This window comes from Triturus cristatus, chromosome 2_2, assembly GCF_964204655.1.
Source record: "Triturus cristatus chromosome 2_2, aTriCri1.1, whole genome shotgun sequence".
NCBI lineage: Eukaryota > Metazoa > Chordata > Amphibia > Caudata > Salamandridae > Triturus > Triturus cristatus.
Window position 1 is genome coordinate 330,384,369 of NC_140582.1, and position 24,951 is coordinate 330,409,319.

Genomic DNA, 24,951 nt, shown 5'->3' on the forward strand with positions numbered 1-24,951 from the left:
ATCTGGGCATACTCTTCCCACTTAGGGCGACTAATCCATCGGTTTTTTGCATGCCACGCCATTCCACTTTAGACCAACCCATTTGCAAATCAGTCTTGACCCTGCTCATCATTTGTGTGTCTTTCGCAGAAAGACTGACACAGTATACAGTCGTAAAAAGGATGAGGTAGGGTAAAGGTCTGTGCCAAGAGTTTATGACAGTATTTTAGCTAAAGTATCCTTGGTATGAGTCGCATTTGACGCAAAGTTTTGTGCTAGTCAGAACGTTTATGAGAAGACCCGAGCCACGGCTGTCGTTTGACTCCAAGAGCCAAAACACATTTCAAGCAAGTATAAAAAGTCATATTCTGTGACAGACTGGAGGGTTGGGGTTGGGGAGCAGGGTGGTTGGGAGAAATTTAAAGGGGGGAGCAAGTAGCATACAGACTCATGTCTCTTACTAACCACTAGCCATTTTCTCTCACTAACCACTGCCCATTATCCTCTGCCCTGTCTCTCTACCTCTTCACTGTCCTGTCTTTTTAGTCTTTCACTGTCCTGTCTTTTTAGCCTTTCACTGTCCTGTCTTTCTCTCCAGTTTCTCTTTCCATCATATCATGGGCTACAGAAGTTGGGGATAGGCTCTCAGAATTGGAGTGCCTGGAAGCAGCAGCAACTTGATCCCGTGCATTGTCAATGAAAGGATCAGATGGGGCTGTGTGCTTTGGATTGGTTCTGCTCACAGTCTGGCTATTTTTTGGCTCAAGGTTTCTAAAATGACCTTGAGTCAGAGTAGGGTGTCTGGCTTGAGCTTGCTTCAAACCTTCAGTGGCTCACCCACCTTTAGGCACAAAGGCAAACATACTGTTGTGGTATTATGATTTCTAAAATATCCTTAATACTTTATGCATCTAAAAAACCTTACGTTTTATTATGAACATACACGTTAATAGCGGATGGAGACGCTTTATTGACTTTTGTTCATGTTGTGTTTCATTTTTTCTGTTTTAGCCCTGGCATATGCCTGCATGTCTGCTTTCATCCCTAAGTACCTGTATAACTTCTTTCTGAAAGACAACTCTCACGTGATTCAGGGTAAGTTAAGGGGATTTGTGTTGCTTCCTACTGAAACTGTTAAGACATGAATTAGTTTGGCTCGGTCTACTTTTTTGCTCATACTGATGAAGTGATGTACATGTGCCTGTTTACCTCCACATTCTCGGTTTTAATTACTCACAAGAAGGCTGCTGGCCATTCAGAACTCTGCGGCCCGATTACCTTCAGATTCATCCTCCTGCTGCCGTTCATTCGTCTGAGACAGGCTCCTCCTAGGGGTCTAGTAGGTGAACTTGCCACAAAGTCTTTAGAGGTCCTTCTCTGGGAAAGTTTCCCAAGAACATTGGCTTTCTAGTTTGTATTGTGTGTGAAATGCAGGAACACATTTATTTTCTATGTATTTATTCCAGAGTTGTGTGAAGCCCTTCAGTTACTTCAGAGCGCATTCTTAGGTTATTGAGGTATATTGAAAGGACAAAGGTGGGGTACGATCAAGTCTGATCAAAGGGTGATGGATGATTCTGATGTTCTTCCATCGGGCCTTAGAGTCTGATGGTTTAGTTGAAGTCATTTTCTGAACTGCATGTGTTGAGGTTCAGGTTATGGTAAAGGGCATTTCACATTCCTCATCTTTGGACTCCCAATGGTTGACCTCCATGCTTCATTCTTTTGTAAGATCAACAGTTATTTGAATGGGCAGACCCTGAATGGAGGTTTGTGGCAGGAGTGTAATAAAGAGCCAGCTTGCCCAGATATCTCTGGTTTGGTTCTGAAGCCTTTGTAACCTAGAGATAAGGTTTTCAGAGAGACTAGTGTAAATTACATTGCAGTAGTCTAGGGATTCCACAACCAGAGCTCCTGTCAGCTCCATCTGTAAATAAAATGGAGTTTCAGGAGAATTTTGCTGAGTAAGGAGAACTGGAGATTGGTGCACTGGACTTTGGCATTGATCCATGATGCCAAAGAAAGGTCATCATCAAGGAGTATCCTCAGGTTCTTTTTTTGGGAAGCTTATGGTGGTTTTGAGGCTCGGGGGGGTCGGTCAAAGTTTAGTGTATAATTCGACTTTCCTGTTTTCAGTTTCTATTTTTGGTGAATTCTGGTGTTTTTTTAATTTGAATAAACCAATACCAAAACGACAAAAATCAAATATACACCAGTAAAGATGTCACTTTTTAAAAGTTAAATCAGTTCACTCCATAGAAATGTTTGGATACGTCACTTTTAGCACAAAGTACCTTGGATGCCTCTAAATTTAATGAAAAAAACGCTCAGGGGAGGTGAGGCACTGGAAAAGAAAAGCAATGTGTTGGTTTCTTACTCCAAGGGGAGGTGATGCGTCGGTTCCTTACTGCTGCGCAGGGGAGGTGATGTGTTGATTCCTTACTGCTGTGCAGGGGAGGCGATGTGTCGGTTCCTTTCTGTCAGGGGAGGTGATGCATCTCATATCCTGACGCGCTGCGTCGATTCCACAGCGATGAAGCAGGTGCTACGTCGGAGTTAGAGCGACACGTCATAGACTTCGGTGATGCGGTGCTAAAACCTCAGGTTGCGCTGGTTCTTCTGATGCGCTGCAATGGAAAGTTGGGGTCTGCTGTGAAAGCCGTGATTCATGCAGCGATCGGGAACCATGCTCTTGTGCTTAAGGTGGTGATGCGTAGAAGGATGTAGTGATGCGTCGATAAAAACAGATGCTGGGAGTCGATGCATGAATTTTCTCCTTCAGCTCACCAGATCCCAATTCCAAGGGCCCAGGGACTGGATTTGCCACCTCTTGGCATGTCAGGACTCTCAGCAGAAGAGCCCAGGCACTGGCAGGAGAGGTCTTTGATGGCCCTGAGACTTGTTAACAGGAGGCAAGCTCACACAAGCCCTTGGAGAACCTTGGAAGCAGGCTACAAAAAGCAAAATCCTGTCCTTTCACTCCCAGGACAGAAGCAGCAAGCAGTAGACCAGCACAACAAAGCAACATGCAGAGTATCAGTCCCTCCTGCAGCATCCAGCTCTTCTTCCTGGCAGAATGTCCTTTAGTCCAGAAGTATTCTAATTTGAGAGTGTCAGAGGTCCAATACTTATACCCCTTTCTGCCTTTGAAGTAGGCAAACTTCAAGTGAAAGTCTTTGTAATGCACAAGGCCCTGCCTTACCCTGACCTGGCTCCAGACACACTACAGGGGGTGGGAGACCGCTTTGCGTGAGGACAGCCATAGCCCTATTCAGGTGTCAGTGACAACTCCTCCCACCACTCTAGCTTAGGAAGACCCATCAGCCTGGTGATGGCCTATCAGGATATGCAAGGCACACCTTCTCTCCGTGTGTGTGATTGTCTACAATGAATGCAGAAGAGCCCAACAATCAGCCTAACTCAGATGTGAATTCTACAGACAGGAAGAGGCACAGAATGGTTAAACAAGAAAATGCCCACTTTCTAAAAGTGCTGCAGCAACATATGATGGATGGAATTCACACCCAATCAAGATCTGAGTTAATTACATTGTTCTTTTGCTCACTACGCCACCCCAGTTTGGACCCAGCAATATGCACGGACTGTTCCTCATGGGAACAGTCCAGCCGAACTGCCAAGCCGGGTCCTCCCTGGACTGGAAACAAGCATCCTGGGACCGGTTTCGGGGTATCACCCCTCATCAGGCAGGCTACTTTGAATCCAGTGTCACAGCGAGTAAGGGACCCACGTTTGGGCATACCCATCACACTTAGGGCGAAAATTGCTGCAGCAACAACTGATGGACGGAATGCAGAATAAATCAAGCATTTAACTCCAGTCAAGAGATCTGGGTTAAATTCATCGTTGTTTTGCTCACTACGCCACCCCAGTTTGGATCCAACCAAAAGAACGATGGACTTAACCCAGATTATTTCGCTGGGGTGAATGTTTGATTTGTTCCACATTCGGCCCATCATTTGTGTGTCTTTTGCTTTCGCGCCAAAGTGTGTCCGGTATGCCCATACGTGGGTCCCTGGCTCACTGTACCACTGGATTCAAGCTAGCCTGGCTGATGAGGTGTGATACCCCGAAACCTGTCCCAGGATGCGTGTTTCTGGTCCAGGGAGGACCTGACATGGCAGTTCGGGTTGGACTCTTCCCATGAGGACAGGGTCCAGACTGATTTGCAAAAGGCTGGGCCCAAAAAGGGGTGGCATGGTGAGCAAAAGAACGATGGATTTAACCCAGGTCTCTTGTATCTGGGTAGTTAGTACATTGACTTTTCAGGCACTGATGAAATCTGTGGCTGGTGTCTGTTTTGGGCTTTTACGAGGACTTAAGCCTCTGCTTGGGTTCTGTGACACACAGACACACCAGATTATCATCCAGTCCACTATACTCTCCAGACTGGATTATTGTAACTCTCTATACCTGGGCGCCAATATAGCAGGGATCAGTCATCTTCAGAGAGCACAAAATGCCGCGGTGCGAACTCCATTCGCTCTTTCTAAATCCTGCTCAGTCTCCAACTCTGTTCACAAGCTGGATTGGCTTCTGGTGGAGAAGAGAATCCACTTTAAGACACTGTGCATCTCACACAGAATTCTTATTTGCCAAGCGACCCCTATTCTGTCCACACTGCTACTTCCTTACCTCCCCTGCCACATGCTGCACTCTGTAGATCGACACCTGGCATATGTTCCTTGAGTTAGAAGAGCACGTGCTGGAGGTCGGTTGTTCCGTGCCTTGGCATTGGCCCTCTGGAATGCCCTCCCGAGAACCATCAGGAGTATCCAGAACCATTGGGCATTTAGAAAGGCAGTAAAGACCTGGCTATTTATGGCATAATCGCCTCTTGTTTTTGCTACCTGAAACCAGTGCTGGGACGCCCTGTTGCTGGGACAGCCATGTGCTTTATAAATTTGGTAACATAACATAACATAGGCTTGTCTCTGGCTCGGTCACCAGCAAGTTATATGTAAACTTTACCTTTAAGACCATTTCTTGTTCTTCTTCGTGAGTGAGGTATGAGGTGGACACTCTTTCTTCCTCTTTCTCCTTTCCATAAGCAAGTAGATCGATGTTTCCTGAGTACACATATACGTATTGTGACCAGTGCTAAATGCATAGAGATCATGATCTACACCCAAGATGAGCCAAACCAGCTCTTTGTTTTGTACCTACAGAATTCTGGTATGCTGCCTACTTCCCAGTCCTCCTGCTGTTATTACTTCTTCATGGGTCCTGTCTTTCAGTGAGTGGAGTATTGATGCCCCTCATTGTTACATCTCTTTCTCATCATCACTCTACTGCAAACATACTGAAGTGTTGAATGACTTACATTTTTTCAGAATCCATTTCTCAGCTATTTAGTCAGTTAATAAGCAAGAAGATTGTCTTAATCCTTTCTAGAGAACTATTTGAATACAGTTTTCACAATGTGATTTACGTTTTCCGTTTCCACTTCTGGTTAAATATTTGCCCTAGCTTCTAACTTTAAGGTTAATGAGTTTGGAAAAACATACAGGTTATCTAGGTCATTGATTTATTAATACTGTTAAGGGTGTCCGATATCTTCTAGTAGTGGAAAGGCATACATTCCAGAAGCTGGTACAGAATAGTTTGGAGTTTTCAAGGGACATGATACATAACACCCTTACTTTCTTGGATTCAGTAACTGGGTCGAAATGTATTGGTCTCAGTAGGTAATCAGTGCAGTCTTGAAGATTCATTCTTTGATCGACATAAATAGACACCCAAATAGATAATTCCTTTGATTGTTTAAGGAGAGTAAGAACTTAACATTATTTTTGTGCCCTGTACCCAGTTATGACCCTGCCAGTGAATGTCAAAGGTTGCAAACTGATTGAGTTCCTTGCTCAGTAAAAGGCATATAGGAATTGTAACAAGGGGTAAACAAGCTTATTTATAATATGGTAGCTGGTCAAGTGATAGGGTAGAGAATCCTGGCTCCTTTGCTGTGCTTACAACTGTATTTTGTTTCTGCTGACTAACCTTAGGTTAACATGGGTATGCTTCTTTTAACCTTTTCCTCCTGTTTATCAGACTTTCAACAAGGAGAAGAGCATAATCACATATGTACACTGTGCCACCTGGCACTAGGTATTACTTTGCCGGGGATTATATACATTACAGGGACAATTGGGCCACTGTCATCGCCAACAGAATCACACAAGTAGTGAAAGATAAACACAACCAGTAACTACTGGCAATGGTGCACTTAGCATAAACACAATCGGGCCAGTGTAATCATCATCACATATAGTTGGGGCGACCAGTAAGTACTGGTAGGTTTGTTCCTAGCACAAAGCCTTAGGCATAAACACAGGGATGGTATTTCACATAGCACACTAGGTAAACCATCAGCCCCCGTGTTCCATAGAAACCACTGGTCGCAGGGCACATAAGCTCCTTATGCCTACACAGACTTAGTAACAGTGCACCACAGTATCACACTGCCCAGTGGTCCATACTAGGAACATATCGAGCCCCCACCAGGCAACTGCCTCAACTCATAGGCACTTAACATGTACTTTCCGCTGGGCCCACATATTATGAGCACGCCATGCCCCCAATCATCAGGAGATGCGCAGCTGCCCGTGACTATGCGGTGCAGCTGCAACAATGTGAGGAATGTGGGGTATTGCTTCGGCGCTCACAAAATGCTGGCATTCCAGGTGCCCCCAACCTCCGGTAGGGCTGAAGCTGCCCACGACCATGCGGCACAGCTGCACAATATCCGAACTACGGTGCCTTTCACCACCACGGCCCGGGTTGGAAGAAATACCTGGACGCTCCGGCCATGAGAAGAGGGTGCAGCGACCTGTCCCGCTCCTCTTCTGACTGCTAGATGAGCCCGCGAGTCTCCGTCTTCCTCTTGCCGCCGGTCTCGCACACAACAGGCTTGACAACACGGGGGGCTCTCCTCGTGAACATGGGAGCGCCGCCCACATCTAGGCGTCCTTCACCTGACTTCCTGCTCCCGTTTGGCTTCCTCTGGCCGGGCCCGCCCACGGCCAGGCTCTCCCTGCCTGACTTATGGTTTGCGGGCAGCCCTCGCTGTGGACCGAGGAAGAGCCCTCTTCTTGGGCATAGGGGAACCTCGCGCTTCTAGTGGGCAGGATCCCCTCTCCTGGCTGGTTACTAGGCAACGCCAAGTGCCCCAGCAGCATGAGGCGTGGCCCTCAAGACAACTTCGCTGCACCTCTGAAGCGCTTCTACAAGCCCAGATCGTGGAGCCGAGCAAACAATCGCTCCTCCCTCCGGCCAAAGTGATGTGCCCAACACGTTTTGATCCGCAGTTAGGCAATTAGGAAGGTAATGGGCACAGCGCTCACCACACGCTATTGCCAATCAGCCCAGGCAAGCCACCAAGCCCTGGTGGATCTTTTAGAAGGAAGGGAAAATTCAGCGCTCACAACACGCTAAGTCCCAAAGTCACAAGGGGCAGAGCTGGGCCCAGGCAGGCCAGCTCACAGGGCCCTCCAGCAGAGGGAAAGTCCTTTGTGGCGGTTCCTCCTGGCGCCCAACAGTCCTTTTCATCCTGTCCTCCCAAGTAAGCACACTTTCATGGGGTCACAGCCCCAATATTTATATCACAAGTGTCTTTGTTCTTCCCCTGGCACAGGGTTCTGTGTCCAGTCCAAACCAGTTCTGGGGAGTACTTACATACAGCTTTTTACTTACACAGCACCTTTATTGTTAGTGTAGGCTCTGGTCCCAGACACACCACAGGGGGGAGGAGCCAGCATTGTACAAGGCAGGCACAGACCTTTTCAGGGTCAGGGGCTACTCCTCCCAGTACTCCAAATGCAGATCAGGCCCATTCAGCCTAGCGCTAACTCACCCAGCCCCTCTGGAGCCACTGCACCTCCCCAGTCTCTGTCACTCCAAAGCCAGACATGCAATACACAATAGGCAGGCACAATGACACATAGCACACAGAAATGCCTACTTCTAAAAGTGGCATTTCTAAAACAGTGATAATAAATCTACAAACACCATTACCCAGCATTTAATACCACTCTTCCAAACATAACAAACTTGATCACGCTACTCCCCTCATATCAGGAATTACCACTGAAACACATATCCGGGAATCCCCAATGCATTCCTATGAGAGGGCAGCCTCACAGTAGTGACAAACCAAAATTGCTGTTTGTCTCTTCCCGGTCATGCCACACAGTTAAGGCACATGTCCTACCTTTTACCTACATTGCACCCTGCCCATAGAGCTAGCCAGGGCCTACCTTACGGGTGACTTATATGTAGTTAAAGGGGAGTCACAGACGTGGCACTTACTTTATGTGCCAAGTCACAGCGGCAGTAAACTGCGCGTGTAGGCCCTGCAATGGCAGAGGCCTGAGACAGGTTTGAAAGGGTACTTTGGTAGGTGACGCAAACAGCGCTGCAAGCCCACCAGTAGCATTTAATTTACTGGACCTGGGTATCTGAGATACCACTTTACAAGGGACTGATAGGTAAATTAAATATGCCAAACTGGTGTAGACCAATCTTACCACGTTTACCATAGAGAGCACATCCACTTTACAGCAGTGATAAAGTGCCCAGAGTCCTAAAACCACCAACACCAGGTCAGAAAAAATACCAGGAGGAAGGCAAAAAGTTCAGGGATGACCCTGCAAAAGGGGCTATGTCTAACAGTCTACAACGCCTGTTCTCTCCAAACCGATTCATCATGCCCCAATGTGATTTGAATCTGTTATTAACATTATTGATGTGCTTGCTATTTGAGCCTCCCCACAACTGCTTTTTATGCTTTCCTACCATACAAACTGCATTTCTAGTGCAATTACATCAGCCAGGAGGATTAGCGAACTGCAGGCACTATCCATGCATCCTCAATACACCACATTCCTTCCAGACAAGCTGGTTCTGAGAACACATGTCTCTTTCCTGCCGAAAGTGGTGACACCCTTCCACGCCGGCCAGACCATCACACTGCAGACTTTCTTTGCTCCACCTCACCCTTCCAAAGAGGAGAGACTCCATCAACTGGACCCAAAAAGAGTGGTATTGTTCTACGTTGATTGTACTAAAGAACACCGGGTGGACAATCAACTCTTCACTTGGTTCACCAGAGCAAAGAAAACAAAGGCCTACAGAAAAGGACCGTCTCTCAATGGATTGTATTCTATATTAACATATTTGATGGGCACTGGCCAAAAAGCTATCCCCTGAGTGCTTGTGTGCTCATTCCACCAGAGCCAAAGCTGCGACCACTGTGTTAGCTGATGAAGTCCCTGTCCTGGACATCTGTCAGGTTGTGACGTGGGCATCACTACACATGTTTACCAAGCACATCTGCCTGGACAGTCAGGTCCATCATAACATACACTTTCCTAGTTTGCTCCTCCAGGACTTCTTGGTCTGAATCAGTTTGCAGTTTCACCTCCGGGGATATATTGCTTTTGGAATTTATTCTAAGACAAGGAATCTGTGGCTAGAAGTCTCTGTCAGATGAGCAAGTTACTTACTCCTTATCTCATAGAGACTCTATCCCGCCGCAGATTCCTTACCGGCCCTCCCATCCTCCCTGCTCTGTGAATGGATTTCTCCATATGGGACAACCCTTATGAGGTCCTTAGTGGCCATTGGTAATCAGCAACCTTCGTGGTTTCGCACTTTCTGGCATGAAAAAGTTGCGAAACGTAAGTGTGCTAAGGTGGCGTCTATATAGTGTCTATATAGGCATCATTCACATCACGTCCGGTTTCACTGATACAGAGCAGAATGACGCCACCTAACGGCTCACAGTGGTACTGCTCAAAAGATTTCTGGATCCAATCTGATGCCTACTGATTTTTCTAAGGTAAGAAATTTGAGGCTAGATAGAGTCTCTACAGATAAGACATTACCGAAGGTAAGTAACTTGTTCCTACGCTCTTTTGGGAAAAACAACTTCTAAAGGGGCTTACTGTTGCATCATCTTGTTTCGGAAGATCCATATTTTTCTGCATTTTGACAACCCATTAACCAAGAGCTGCACGGAGGAGAAGTCCCTCTGTTTGTTTCAAAAAGACATGCACTGTACTCTGACCGAGGATTCTCATTTAATATTAGAAACCTTCCTGTGTCTCGTTTTGCCATCCTAAATGTGTACAGGCCCTTCTGTACATGATATTGTTTGCCTAGCATTCAAGGAACAGACTCCAGGACCTTTTATAGATCATTCTTCTAACCATTATGTGGGTCCAATGTATTAGAGAAATAACATCTTGCATGTTTCTTATTCCAATGAGCCCCTTTGTATGTGCTGAAAGTCGATGGTAGCATGGTCTAACTTGCTTCTTAAAACTCCATTGGCTGTCACTACCGGTGTGTTCAGTTATTGTAGTGTTCAATGTCAGGGACTCATTTTCTAGTAGGGGATTCATTAGACTTTCTTCTGCACAAGACATTCATGCTTACCTATTCTGGAGCTGAAAACTGCCTTCCTGGATCTTCAGTGTATTGTCCTTGCAATACAGGCATTTATTGTGCTGGTTGTGGCATAAACCTGAGACATGATAATGATGAATTAGCAAAGCAGTAGTGGATGCAATGAGCTACATTCCCATGTAAATAGTTCACAGGCCTTTTTATCTGGGCCAGTTATGAGGGTAATGATGATTACTATCCCCCAATTGACTAGTCCTGAGAACTGTAAGACATGATCGGATCCAGCTATAGAGAACATTTTACAAAGTGGAGTTTCGGAACAATGTTCTTAGATGAAACTGCTCTCTTTGAGACAGCCATAGTCCTTTTTAAATTGACTGACAGGAAATGGCATCTGTTACAGGGAATTTCAAGGAAAGGATTCCAGGGAAGAGCTCTGTGGGAGGTGCTTTTGAACTCTTGAATTCTTGGCATTTGTCATGGAGATTGTTTTCTTACTGGTCGTAAATTTGTCTCTTGAGTTTTGTGACTATCCTACCTTACCTGTACGTCCTCTCGACGTGCCATTGCAGACTAAGGACAGCCTTGAGGTACCTGGTATCATGGTAGATCACCACTGCACCAGTCACTTTTGGAAGTGTAACACAGCCCTAGAGATAGTGAAAGGGAGCAAGAGAGAAAAGTAGGCTTAAAAGAAGTATCTACTCTGCTTCTTTTCTGACAAAACCAGTTAGGTGTAGGTGGAGAACGGGGACTTTACAGAAGAATCTCAAACCACTTATGTAAGAGGTAAGTACATTTTTCAATGTTGGGTCCTTAGCTACAGCTGCAAAGCTCCAGTCAGGCTCCAACCTCCCTTCCTTTGAAATTAACTACCCAAAAAAATGTGCCTCAGCACACAGACCCCAAACATTCTATACATTATTCTATTCTTAGAGAGCCCACACTCAACATTGTACAGCACACCTGTACACCTCTGCATACAGAGACATGCCATGTCACTGCATCATACCCTTTTTTTGTATAATGGACAATGCAAATGCTCCAAGTACCATTCATAATCCAATTCCCATACACACCGGACAAAGGTTAACAGGCGCAACAATCAGAAATAGGAAAAACTATCACCTCTGATGGGAAGACAGTACATCCACATAGTAACATAATCCCTTAACTATGCACACAAGTGCAGCCAGGTACTACACAACACCCAAGGCTCACTCACACAAGTTGGCCAAACCAACATGACTTAGCACCAGACAGAATAATGCACTAGAAATGTACACACGTCATCTTGATGGTACACGAAAACCAAACTGAATGTCTCCCAAACACAATGAATAACTTCACCCAGTGTGCAGAAAGGAAAACTGTGAAGAGGGAAACAAAACATCCAAACACAGGTCAAATCCAGCAGTCCCAACTCTCAACACCAGCCCACGTCAGCACACCCCGACCGGTGTCATAGGGTGCCAAAGTAAGACAGCACCTGCATACTACACCCTCTGAACCCACACATACACGCTTGCCAAATCCTCCTATTCACACATAACGCTCGTTCTCTCATACAAGCAGAAAGCTTGCACACATTCAAAGCCAAAAAAACAACAAATACTATGCCTCCATTAACCAGTGACAACAAGTTTAAGAGCGCATACAGAAGTCATACATAGACACCATAGTCACTAGTATACCAAGACCAACAACAAAACACCACTCACAAACATGGACCAAGTGACTGCCTGCCTGTGCAACCGGGGCTGCTGCCCTTTTACATGCTTCTTCTGGCAGCATGGTACTCACTTCCCTTCCCCACATTCGCAGTAGTAAGAACACACACACACCAAGCACCGACACTATGTAACTTGTACAACAAAATGGTTACACCTTATGTGTAGGAACACATTTTTATGGGGAGATCAGATTCAGTGAGCAACGAAATATATTTTTTCCTAGCTTCCTGTTGACTCGTTTTAATTTTAGCTACATTGCAAGATGTGCTGGGAACTGTCTGTTTTCTATATTTTGCAAGCATATTATGCAGACAGGAATCCACGATTGCCCCTATTGTGGACATCTTCCTTGACAGAGTTTACTACAGAGGAAAAAGACAGAGATATGAGTAATGTACAATCATATCCGGAATGCTTTCCAGACTTCAAAGGACAGTTTACCGTAAGAGTTCTCACATGTCCGTGCTTGCCAGCTGATGATGTACGGACCCATTTAGTCTGATGACTGCCAGTAAATGTAAAAACTAATGTGTTTACGTTGACATTTCAATAGATTGCACTGTGCCCTGACATCATATTAGTAGCTTTGGCTTAGCCAGCCATTCAGAGTTTTTCCGTATTGTGTTGCCCTAACTGGTAAGTATTTGAGAATTAACTAGAGAATACCATGTGAAAACTGTGTATCTGCATGTTTTTCCATACTTAAAGGTGCAACGTTAGCACCAGCGCTTCTTTTGTAGCTGAAGACATGGATTTCCTGTGCAGTGGAATGATATTTCTGGATTAATGATGCTGCAGTGCCACTTTGCTCTGAGTCGAAGAATTGTTTAAGTGTGTAGAAATCCGCTTACCACACATTTACCACATGTTTCTCTACACAATCCATCTTCTGTACATGTAGGGTTTAGTCTCCTAGTGGGTCATGAAGAGGTGGGCGGTAATGGCCATCTGCTATGCATTGCAGAGTTTCTGTTGAAAGAGCCTTAGCTCTGCCATTTGCATTTTCTTACCAGTTGTCAATCCACCACTGGAGGCGGCTCTTCTGCTATGGCGGAGGAGCGTCGTCCCACTGCTTTCGAGCAGTGGAAAGGAAATATAAAATGATAATAACTTTAAGTTATTATCATTTTATGTTCCCGTTGCTTCGGGGCTGCTCTGCTCACTGAGCAGGGGAGGAGTGGTTTGCCCACTCCTAAATGCGCAGTGACTGTTTGGTCGGCCCTCTCGGGGGCCGACCAGTCATGCGCACTTTCCCCTTCTCCATGCAGGCTGCATTGCAGCCTGCATGGAGAACATGCCCACCCCTATAGCCCCTGGTTGAGCGACGTGTCATGGCGCTCAGACCAATCACAACGATGCATTACAACGTTATGATTGGTTTAGTGGGGGGAGTCTGGCTGCCTGCTTCCTGTTCCTGTGGTCGGAAGCAGGAGAGCAGGATCTGGACCATTGATGCAGGACCCAGCGGAAAGGTAAGTTATCTTACTTTTTACACATTTTTTATTACGCTCCCTCCCGCAATCGAGAAATTGACCTCCCACCCACCCTCAAACCATGCCGGCCGCCACTGTCCACCATTGTGCTGCTGGCTTAACACCATTTGAAGGCCAGAACGTCTTGGGGATGGCCTTGTGACAATGATGCTTCTTGCACATGCAGGTTGGTCGCCAACGGAAAAGAGCAGAAATCCTCCCTCTCCCCCACAAACTGTGAGAAAATGATAGCGCTTCTCAATCTGTATCTTTTGTGATGCCGACTGCTGCCATGATTATGTTTCGCCTACAGACCACTTTTAAAATGCCGGTTGTTGATGACTTATTGTGGACAATACCAATACATACAGTGGACGTTGGAACAGACTATCTCTTACAACTGGTTGACTTTCTAGTCACTCTCATTTGCTTGTATCTTATTTGATGGCTTTCCTTCCTCTTATCGTGTTTGTCCCTCCAGTGGAGCAAAGCTTCTTTACTATCCTTTTGTTCGCATCTATTGTTTCCTTCCACCGCCTCATGTTAAGGAATTCTTTTTTTGTATTGCTTCCAGCACTGCATGAGAGTTCATGTGTTTTTTAGCTCTCTAGCCTGTGTGCTGCTCCCTTCCCCCATATACACGCTCTCCCTTTTGGTCTCCCCAAACGTGTTCTTTAGTCGTCCGCTCTCCTTCTCTCACTTTGTATTTTTTTTTGCTTTTCTTTTTTATTTAAACACAACCGCCAACCCACCATGCTTCTCTATTGCTCCCTCCTTTTTCCGTTGCATCCTTTTATTTCGGTCTTTTTTTGGTGAGCCCAGTAGCTGCAATTTGCTGCTACACCATTCGTTTCTGTTAAGAAAAAAAAGGCTTTTGTGCATTTTTATATGTTTTGTTTAATTTACTGCTCCAAAATGGGCGTCTTTTGTTTTCACACAGGCATTCAAGTCACTACACAATAAGGGACCTGCATACCTCAATCACCGGCTTCACTTCCACCAATCCACCAGACAACTTCGCTCAGCATCACTCTCACTTGCACACACAGCATGCATCCACAGAGGCAGAACGGGAGGTTGATTATTCTCCTGCCAAGCCATTAAATCCTGGAACGACCTCTCCCAACACATCAGGACCTCTTCCTCACTTCTTGAATTCCGCTAGAATCTGAAGACATAGCTTATCAATTAGTCTTCTTGCTGGACCATTGAGACTGCCTATACTCAAGCCCAGCCTCATCACACACCTACTCAGCGCCTGGATACCCTTGCGGGTGACAAGAAGCGCTCCACAAATCCATCTCACATTTCATTACATCTCAATTAAGCTTTAGGAAATTACAAGCCAACCAGTCCAGAATAATAGTAAGGCACTCTCAGTGGTGGCTAATTCCGCTTACGGGTAGATGGTCACAGCTCAGCAGCAGATGTGTATCGTCCGCATATGAGAATGTTTTAGTGCTGAAGGCACAGATATTACATTTGGAGGCTGACTCCTGTAGAACACCACGACACACAAACTTGAGTCTATCTGTTCAAAAAAGATCTGAACCATTCAATCAGCCACACCTAAACAAAATAACCTAAACGGTCAATCCGGATGTTATGATCAACAGTGTTGAGAACCTCTGAGGGATCCAATTGCATCAAACCAGCCACGATGCCCTAAAGTCTTGTGGCTCTGAATTCATCTAGAGTGGACACTAAAACTATCTCTGAGCTCTTTGTCTTGCCAATCCTAAAGCCTTTAGAGTCTGAATAATAACTAGCCAAGTGCAGTTCTGTAATTTTCTAGAAGAAAGGCAACAGAGCAATTGGTAAACACATGGAGATGATGGACGGAGTGCTGAAACTTTTCAGACACCCCCGTCACAGATCTGGGTTGAATCCATCATCGTTCTTTAGCTCACTTTGCCACCCCAGTTCAGACACAGCTATATGCAAATCAGTCTTGACCCTGTGCCTCATGGGAACAGTCCAGCCCAAACTGCCAAGCCAGGTCTTCCCTGGACCGGAAACAAGCATCCTGCGACCGGTTTCGGGCTAACAGCCCTCATCAGCCAGGCTAGCTTGAATCCAGTGGCTTTTTCTGAAGGAGGAGTCACAGAGCTTAAGCAATGTTTGGAGATGCTTTGTTAGTACGCTGAGAATTGTCGACACTAATTGATATAGTTGCAGCGTATACTTTGGACTATCTCCCAGTGGTCCGTCCAGAACTACTTGGAGGACACTAGTAGGAATTATTTTTGTTTATTTAGGGGTTAGTTTGTATGTACATTTCTTGGTTTTCTTTTTTTAGGTTTGTGCGTATGTACAATTTATGTGTATATTTGTATTGATGTCCTTTTGTTTCCTTCCTGATTACAAGTCATTCTTTATGTAGATATGTAAAGAATATTTTGATATAATTCTTTCTAGATTAATAAACTAGAGATAGATCAATTAAGTGTGCTCTATCTAAAAGTAATTTGTATATTTATTCCTGTATACCATTTTCTGTTTATATATCCAGTGGCAAAGTGAGCAAGGGACCCGCGTCTGGGCATAGCCTGCCAACTTTGGGCGAACAAAGCAAACACAAGGAGATGATGGACGGAGCGCTGAAACTTTTCAGACACTCACCCCCAGTCACAGATCTGGGTTGAATCCATCATCGTTCTTTAGCTCACTTCGCCACCCCAGTACAAACACAGCTATGTGCAAATCAGTCTTGACCCTGTGCCTCATGGGAACAGTCCAGCACGAACTGCCAAGCCAGGTCTTCCCTGGACCGGAAACAAGCATCCTGGGACCGGTTTCGGGCTAACAGCCCTCATCAGCCAGGCTAGCTTGAATCCAGTGGCAAAGTGAGCAAGGGACCCACGTCTGGGCATACCCTGCCAACTTAGGGCAAACAAAGCACACACAAGGAGATGACGGACGGAGCGCTGAAACAGAGCAATTGGCCTAAAATTAGTTAGTTACATCCAGTTTTTATTTCTTCAGGAGAGGAGTGACCACTTCCTTCTTGCATCTGTCGGGCACCACACCTAAGACAAGGGTTAATAAAACACTAGCATAAGAGTGATGTGTAGCCAGCAACAGTTAATATAATAGCTATCTTTTCAGCTCAGCTCATCCAGTGCAAGGAGGTGATCCTAGCCAAGGGATTCACCACCAATGCGGAATGCCTCTCCTATCATGTGGTTACAGAGAATGTAATCCCCTCATAGATGTTCTTGACCTTTACAGAGAGGCCGCCATGTTGCCACAGAGAACTTGTGAAGTAAATGGTGAATAAAAAGCAGGAGGAACAAAAGCTTTGTTCATCAAGGGCCATTGCCCTCGGGACAAAACGAGCAAAAATACTGGTCAGAAAGAACCCTCGAGGTATGAAGAGAAAACAGCGGAGCATAAAAAGTGCTTGAAAAAGAGACTGGGCCGCAGATGACACCTCTCCAAAGAGAGACGTGTCTGTCGCTGCTGCAGGCGCGCGCTCATACCTTCCGGGCAGCACGAGATGCCGGCAGGATGCCAGTGGCTTCGCTCCATTCATTTGCATGAGTGCAGCGTTATCACCCCTTCAGAGCATCGCATACAGATGCGCGCGGAGCATCTGATTTCATGGCTTACCTTCGGAAGGGTTCCTGTCAGGCTTATCGGTCTGTGCTTCCACCGGAGGTGTCGGATGAAAAGCTCAATTAAAGGTCTGCAGATAAAGAATATCCTGGATTAGCATATCCGGCCAGGTAACGAGCTGCGCATCCCCCGCCAGCAGCGCATCTGAAAGGCTTCTGTGTGCTCCTGACGGCGGACGGGCCACAACAGCGAGGATTGTGGTTCGCAAAGGAGACTTCTAATGCGCGTGCCCAGTGCACACCTGTGGCACCAAACACTCCCGGCTCGATTACCAGGAGGCAAGGAAAGAAGATGGCAGGTTTTCAGTTTATTTGCCGGTGATGGCTGAGCAGAACACGAGCTCTGCTCCTGACACGCTGCCTCGTCTCTTTTAGGGACTGCTGCCCATGTGTGGTCAATCTGAAAAAGCAGTTGCATAATCTCACAATCTCATAAGTGTTCAGGTTTTTTTTTTAAATAAATATAATACTTAATATTGGTGGTGGTGAGCCAGATTGGTCAGGCGAGGATACTGGCTCTTAGCAGGGCCGGACAGGCCTTTTATTTCACCGAGCATTTCCCTGGTGGGCCGGTTTTGAAAGGCCAGGGCCGCCCGTGGCGCCGCTGTCACTTCCCCCTGCTCCCCTGGTTAATTGTAGACGGCCCGGGTTACTGTCTTCGAGAGGGAGAGAACGAGTGCGAGGAGGAAGGCAGAGAAAGTGGTCGGAGAGGAGAGACAGTGAATGGAAGAAAAGAGAGACAGCACGAGGAGACGAAGGAAGTGGGACTGGTTTGAGCATTTCTGTCAGGGCTGCTTTTGGCTCCCTAGTCCGGCACTGGCTCTTCGCCAAAAGACCGCATCCCCAAGACGATTACAAAGTCAAACACGAACTTCCAGTTCCTCATAACTCCAGTTTCACATACTCCTCTGCATGTACATCAGTTCGCTTTTCCTCTTTGCCGGTCAATTATTGATCCTGCATATTTGTCACTGAGTCCAGGAAGTGGCTACTAAACTTGTTTCTCACTTGTTTATCTAGCTCACATTAGGAAAAAGAATAAAGGAGGAATGGCAAAGCCAATTGGTCTTGTGCTGACAACCACCCTTATGACGTGGTCAGTTCTGGTTTTGTTTTATCATTATTTTTGTAAAACTTCATTGTTAGTTGAGCTGCCAGGCCCTCGCAATTTATTTTAAAAAAGCACATTGTCTTAAAAGCAAAACAAAACCCAAAAGCACATACTCCTTTAAGTAGTCCATGCCACTGAAGGGAACTACTTTGTGTGTCGATGTGCTCCTTGTGAAAGAGCCTCATTCACAGTGAAGTTAGCCAGTGGCTGAAGTGAGCTGGCCAATGGATGAAGAGGTTGGGCTGGAAGTCAGCATGCTCTTAAGGCATTTTGTCTGATTAAACATCACTGTTAGCTATTGATTGGCGTTACACAAGGGCGCAATTTCCATTGGTGGAATCAGGGCTGTGGCAACGGGGCCCAAAGGCCTGAGGGGCCCTCAGAACCCTGATAATAGCTTCATTTTATCGTTGAAACAGCAGCCGGCGGCCCATTTCCTTCCTTGACTGAGACCCATGACACACTGGCTACACTACTGGCAATGCAGTTGTAATGCTGTATATAGTAATTGTTTGCTGTGTATCTAGGTCCCTTCAAAAAGTTCAGACATGATGAATATCTTGCCTGCATCACTCTTGGCAGGACAGAAATATTAGACCCAGGAAATGTACCTGCTATATCCTATATTGTGTCTTCCGGTACATCATCGAAATATTGGTGCATTCTTTTTTCTACTAGTGGGGTCACGGGGGCAGAGGTGTACAGATGGTGAGTTAAGTGGCCCATCTGTAACTGTTCTGGCCACACCTTGTGCCCCACCACCGGACGGCAACCACAGCTGGAAAAAACAGAGATTGCCCTCTCAGCCACGGAACCGCTGTGCTCCTGTTTACCTTTCACATTTTACTTTTGCATTCTACAACAGTATTTGTTTTTCAGAGATGTTGCATATCTGTTTTATTTATGTAACATATTATTTATGTATAAAGCATACAGTGAAAATAGTTGCCTCTATTTCGATGTGATTTTAGGTTGTATTGATACTGGACCACCATTGAGAGCTGTGGAGTTGATGTTGATGTCAGTGCAAATTTCACAGTGGCCGTCAGTAGGTGATACAGGTGTTCAGAGTATGTGCTCATCCAATCCTTGGCCTCTCGGGAGGGTGCACAGAGCAATGGTTGGGTATGCCAGTTGTAATTGTGATTCCATATGAGTGTATGAAGGAAAAGCACATTTGTTGAAATTTTAACACGGGGACAGTTAAAGAAAATACTGTGCTTTCAGGTGAGCGGGTGTGGTGTGTGTTGGAGGTTGGTGCAGTGAGTAATACAAGAAAATATGTGCAGGAGAGGGTGAAATGAAGGCACTGAAGATGAAATAGATGTGGTGTGAGATATGCAGATGGAGTGTTCCAGAAATCTAGGGGGAGAAAAAGAGTCCAAGTGTCTGAGAGACAGCATAAGAAAGTGGTATTGAGGAGAGTGGGTGTGATTGAGATACTGCCTATCCCTTTCACAGACCTAAATAATTAAGTAATGTTTAAATGTTTAATGCACAGCCTGATGAAAACATATATATATATATAACCTACTGGTGGTTGCAAGTAGGTAGTTACAGTTAGGGCCCAGTTTCCATAGGAGACTTGTTTTTTGACTTGCTTATAACTTTGGTGCCATTTGACGAATCTTCAGGAAATTTTCCAATTAAAGTTGCACAGTTTGGCTAGTTCCAAAGTTTTAGAGTGGTCTGTCAAGCGAGAGACGAGAAAAAGGGTGGAGGTGGGGGGCTTTAAAAAATGTGTGTTTCCCAAGCAATTTCCCATAGGGATTTTGAACACAAGTATAGCCAGAACCACTGCAAGGAATTACACCAAATTTGGCAGAGAGGTAGCTCTTGGTCCAGAAAGAGCCCCTTTTTGTGATTTGGTGTACATTCGTTTAGTAGTTGTGAAGCTATTAAAAGAAAAACAAATTTGTATATATAGGGACGCAGACCCTCCGCGGATCGCTGAGATCTCTTGCTGAGATCTGATTGGCTGCCAACACTTCAACCAGGAAGTGTTGACAGCCTTTTTGGGACTAGGACTCAGTTGAGTCCTAAAAAAAGTTTTAAAAAAACAAAAAGAGAAGGGAGCAGGGTAGGATTACCCTGACCCCCTAGGCCTAGTGGTGGGGTCCTCAAGGGACCCTACCGGGGTCCAAAAGCATTTTTTTCCAGCATGCCGCGGAATCGCAGTGGATGTGCAGATTTGCGGCAAAATTGAAAAAAAACGACGCAAGGTCTCCCACGCTTGTTTCTAGTTGAGCTCCTTGGTGGGCCAGGTCCCAGGGGCATATACAAATATTAATTTTGCAGAGGGGGGGCATGCAACATCCCTCCTCATGGCCGATATCGGCCCAGGGTACCGCCACCTGCCCGGTGCCAGGCCATCGCATAATCATGAGGCGGGGGCTGCACGGCCCCCCTCTGTAAGCTGTTTTTGTCACGGGGGTCGCCACCTCCCTGAGACAGGGCTGAACAATATAGAGGGAGGGGACCACTCGGACCCCCCTCCTGGGCCCTATTACTGCCCTGGAGACCACCACCTCCCTAGGGCCAGCCCCAAATGCAAAATGGGGGAGGGGAATCCCACAGCTCCACTTTGGGCCGTTTTGAGCCCCAGGGATCACCACCTCCCCGGAGCAAGCCCTGCAATAAGGAGGGCTGTGCCCCCTCTCCCCTTCCTGGAGCCATTAATGGCCCTCGGGACTGCCTTCCCCCAGGGCGGGTCCCTGTGTCCCGAGGTGCCCACACACGGAACATAGTAGTTTGCTGTTGCTTGGCGGGTGTTATGACAGCTCCTGCCAAGCATGAGCAAAAACAGTAAGTCTGCTTCCAGCAGGAAAACAGATAAAACAATTGCTTCCACATGCGGAGAGCATCATTTTTGGCTGCTCCCTACATGCGGGAGCAATGCTGGCTCTTGCTGGAGGCAGGCAACCGGCAGGGGCCGCGGGGGCTTTAAGGCTCTCCCTGAAGTCCTCAAAAGTGCACACTGGGTGCCCTAGGTGGGCTCCATCCAGGCACCCAGCATCAAGTGGCCGGATCCCGTTAGATGGGGTCCCTGGTGTCAAAACTGGCTTCAGGAGGGGGCACTGTGCGGCCCCCCTCCCCTTCTGTATGAATAAATGATCCTAACTTCCTGGGCTTAGCAAAGGCAAAGCAAGTGTTCTCTCACAATTCCACTTAGAAAACTATCTGAAATCCTTGGTGGAGGTGACTGCATCATTGATCTATCGGAGTGTGATCTATAGTGACTGTGACAAGAGGGTTCTTTCTTAACCTCTCCTGGTGAGAGCAGAGTCCATAGTTCTCCCTTTAAATTACTACGAGTATCCAAATGTGCAAAATCACCTGCAAGCCTCGCCTGTTTGGTCCTGCCTGCCTGAGTAGACTAAAAAGGTCTTCCCACCTTTTGCCAGTATGATGGACAGCTTACTAAAAGGTCCCCAGTGCGTTTACCGCTGATTTTGGGGACGCCTTCTTGATGCGATGAATACGAGGACATCTCCACCAAACAAATAAACACTTACTTCATATAGTTAAGAGGAATTACCCTTGTTTTGTGGAGATTCACCTCTTTGTCCTCTCATCATTTTCTCTAAAACAGAATTCATGTTAATACAGATTTCTGGAAGAAGATTGTACCCAACGAGTTAGCACTTACTAATTAACCAGTAGAAAGTACTCCAGCTGGGTAGACATTTTGTGCAAAACTGTGGACTCTTGTTGGAAAAACGTGCAGGTGAGGTTCCGTTCTGGAATAGCCACTCACACAGCTACTAACACACACTCAAGACACCCATTCAAACTCAAATTCTCACATCAACTCACAGACCCACACACCCACAAGACCACTCACATACCCACTCACAGACTCACACAGTCACTCACAAACTTACAAGCTCACTTACACGCCCACTCACAGACCCATACAGCCACTCAAACACATACACTCACAGACCCATACATCCACTCACAAACTCACTGACACACCCACTCACAGACCCATACAGCCACTCACTCACCCACTCACTGACCTATACAGCCACTCACACACCCACTCTCAAAGGTTACAGGTTACAGTTAAAAAATAAAACAGATCCTTCAAAATTCACTGAAAAAAAGCCAAAAGTTACAGGGACGTTATAGTTAAGGAAATAGATTTTAAAAAACTTTGAAATTCACCGAAAAAGCCAAGGTGCGTTGCTTCCCCCTCCCCAGGAAGTCATTTGTCCCGGGGATCCCATCCCAAAAATATTTTATAAGGGCAGGGCCCCCACCCCGCCTGTTTTGGGCCCAAGGGACCCCAGTTCCTTGGGCTGCAGGTTTTTTTTTTATAGGGAGGGGGCAGCCCAGGCCTTCTTCAGCCCATGAACCCCATCCCCCAGGGCCTACAGTATTTGTAAGGGGAAGGGGGCCCGCCTAATTGGCCAGGGCTGGCTCACATGCTATGTCTTAGGGAGCCCACCCCTGGTACACTGCTGTTTCCCTGCCCGCACGGGCATGGAAACTTGCGTTTGCTCCCGCTTGTCAGGAACATTTTTAAAACTCCTGCAAAATGGGAGCAATCACCAAGTCTGCTTCCAGCTTGCAGGTGCTTTAAAAATGCTTCTGCCAGTTGGGAGCAGACTTGAGATCTGTTTCCCTTCCCGCGCTGATGCAGACAGGGAAACAGATCAAGAGATTGCTCCTGCCTGAAGGGAGCAGCATAAGTAGCTGCTCCTTGCAGGTGGGAGCCATGCCGGCTCCTGCAGCATGTGGGGAGCTGACTGAGGCCGCAAGGGCTCTAGGGCCCTCCGCGGCTCCCAACAAGTGTATGTTGTGTGCCCCGGTTGGGCACCGGGGCACCCACCTTTAATTAATGTGGACCCCGTGCTGGGGTCACGGGCTGAAAACAGCTTGGGGAAGGGCGCCATGCGGCACCCTCCTTGTTCTTTTAAGTAGTGACCCTGGAGGATGGGGTAACCCAGGACCTAATAAGGTTTGGGGGGCTGCGAGACTCTTTTCCCTTTTAATTAATATCTATGGCCATGGGGGACGGGGTTCACATGGCCATAATCGGCACAGCCCCCTCCCCTTTATATAAATATATATGTAGGGCTCTGGGGGATGTGGGGGCTATGTGCGCCACTCCCCTTTAACTAAAAAAAATGGCCCTTATAGATGGGGTCCCCAGGGTCCAAAAAAGGCTCGGGGGACAATGACCGTCCCTTCCCTGTTTAATTGTATTTGACCCCTGAGGTTGTGGTCTTCTGGCACCAAAGGCCAAATATATACCACGTGGGAAAGGCTCAACCCCACGGCGTGGGGTTGACTGTCTGATGGGGGTTGGCCACATGGCCTGGTTGCAGCCCAGGCCCTGTAGCCAACCCCCACCACGCACAGCCAAAGGACCTGCACAGCGTGGGGTTGGCTGCCTTTTGCGGGGGGGGGGAGTTACAAGCCAGGCCTTGCGGCCAACCCCTCAGCCACTCAGGGCCAAAGGTTGTGCACAGCATGGGTTTGGCTGAATGCAGGGGTTGGCCACAGGCCAGGCCCTGTGGCCAGCCCCCCATCGTGCATATCCAGAGGCTCTGCCGAGTGTGAGGTTAGCTGCCTTTGAGGGTGGTGGCCACAGGGCCTGGCTGCAGACCAGGCCTTGTGGCCAACCCACCTACGCGCATGGCCAAAGGCCGTGCGCAGCGTGGATTTGGCTGCATTTGGGGAGTTGGTCACAGGCCAGACCCTGTAGCCAACCCCGGCTGCGCACAGCCAAAGGCAGTGAGCTGTGAGGGGCTGGGAGAGGTGGTTAGATTTACATTTAGTAATAATTTATGCAGAAACCAATGGTTAAAGTAACGTTATAGTTTGTTCAAATGATCAGTAACAAGGTTACGTTTTAAACTCTAAAACCACAGAAATTCACCTGTTATAGTTCTCTCTAGTAACTATGACTCGTGCTCTAAGGTAACTATGACTCGTGCCCTTGCCATGCACTGCCGATTGCCCCTACATCAGTCATGACATGTTCTATGACATCATTGATAATATCACTGCAAAATGTGAAATGAAATTATTGATGAGAAAACTGAGCATGGGGAGGGTGAGAGTTAGAGTTACCTTAGTGCACAAGTCATATTTGCTTGAGAGAGCTCTAACTATAACTGGTGAATTTCTGTGGGTTGTAGAGTTTAGAACATCACGTTGTTACTAAACATTTCACCTAGCTATAACGTTACTTTACCCTTTGGTCAAGAAGACTAACTCAAAAAGAGTTTGAGATCATTAATTTAGGAAAAACCATGAAGAATGTGAAAAAACTGGAAAATAGAAAATGCAATATACATCTCTAATACCATTGATTCAATAAAAGGATATAAAAGTCAAGTCCCATAAAAGCTTTCAATTACAGAAATAATGACCAAAAATCAGATAAATAAACTAAGTCTCATTTGTGAAAAAAAATCAATAAGAAATCAGTCATCATCCCTTGGGGCTGAGAAAAAGGTCCGTCTAACCTCAAAATTCAGGGGTATTTATAGTCAAGTCAAGAAAGTCTTTATTGCGAATATTTCATCATAAAAGACATGCTAAAACATCGATACAAGTTAAAAACATACAAACATATGTTGCACCAATATACATAAAATCCT

At 46.4% G+C, this 24,951-nt stretch overlaps 1 protein-coding gene across 2 annotated transcripts in view; it reads left to right on the top strand.

Annotated features, from left to right (window-relative positions):
- Positions 1-24,951, top strand: part of TBCK (TBC1 domain containing kinase) — a 1,508,203-nt gene that overhangs the window by 600,220 nt on the left and 883,032 nt on the right. For both annotated transcript variants that reach the window (XM_085641401.1, XM_085641402.1), the window contains exon 19: positions 991-1,074. In XM_085641401.1, the coding sequence (XP_085497527.1) occupies positions 991-1,074 (84 nt within the window). The remainder of the gene's footprint in view (positions 1-990; positions 1,075-24,951) is intronic.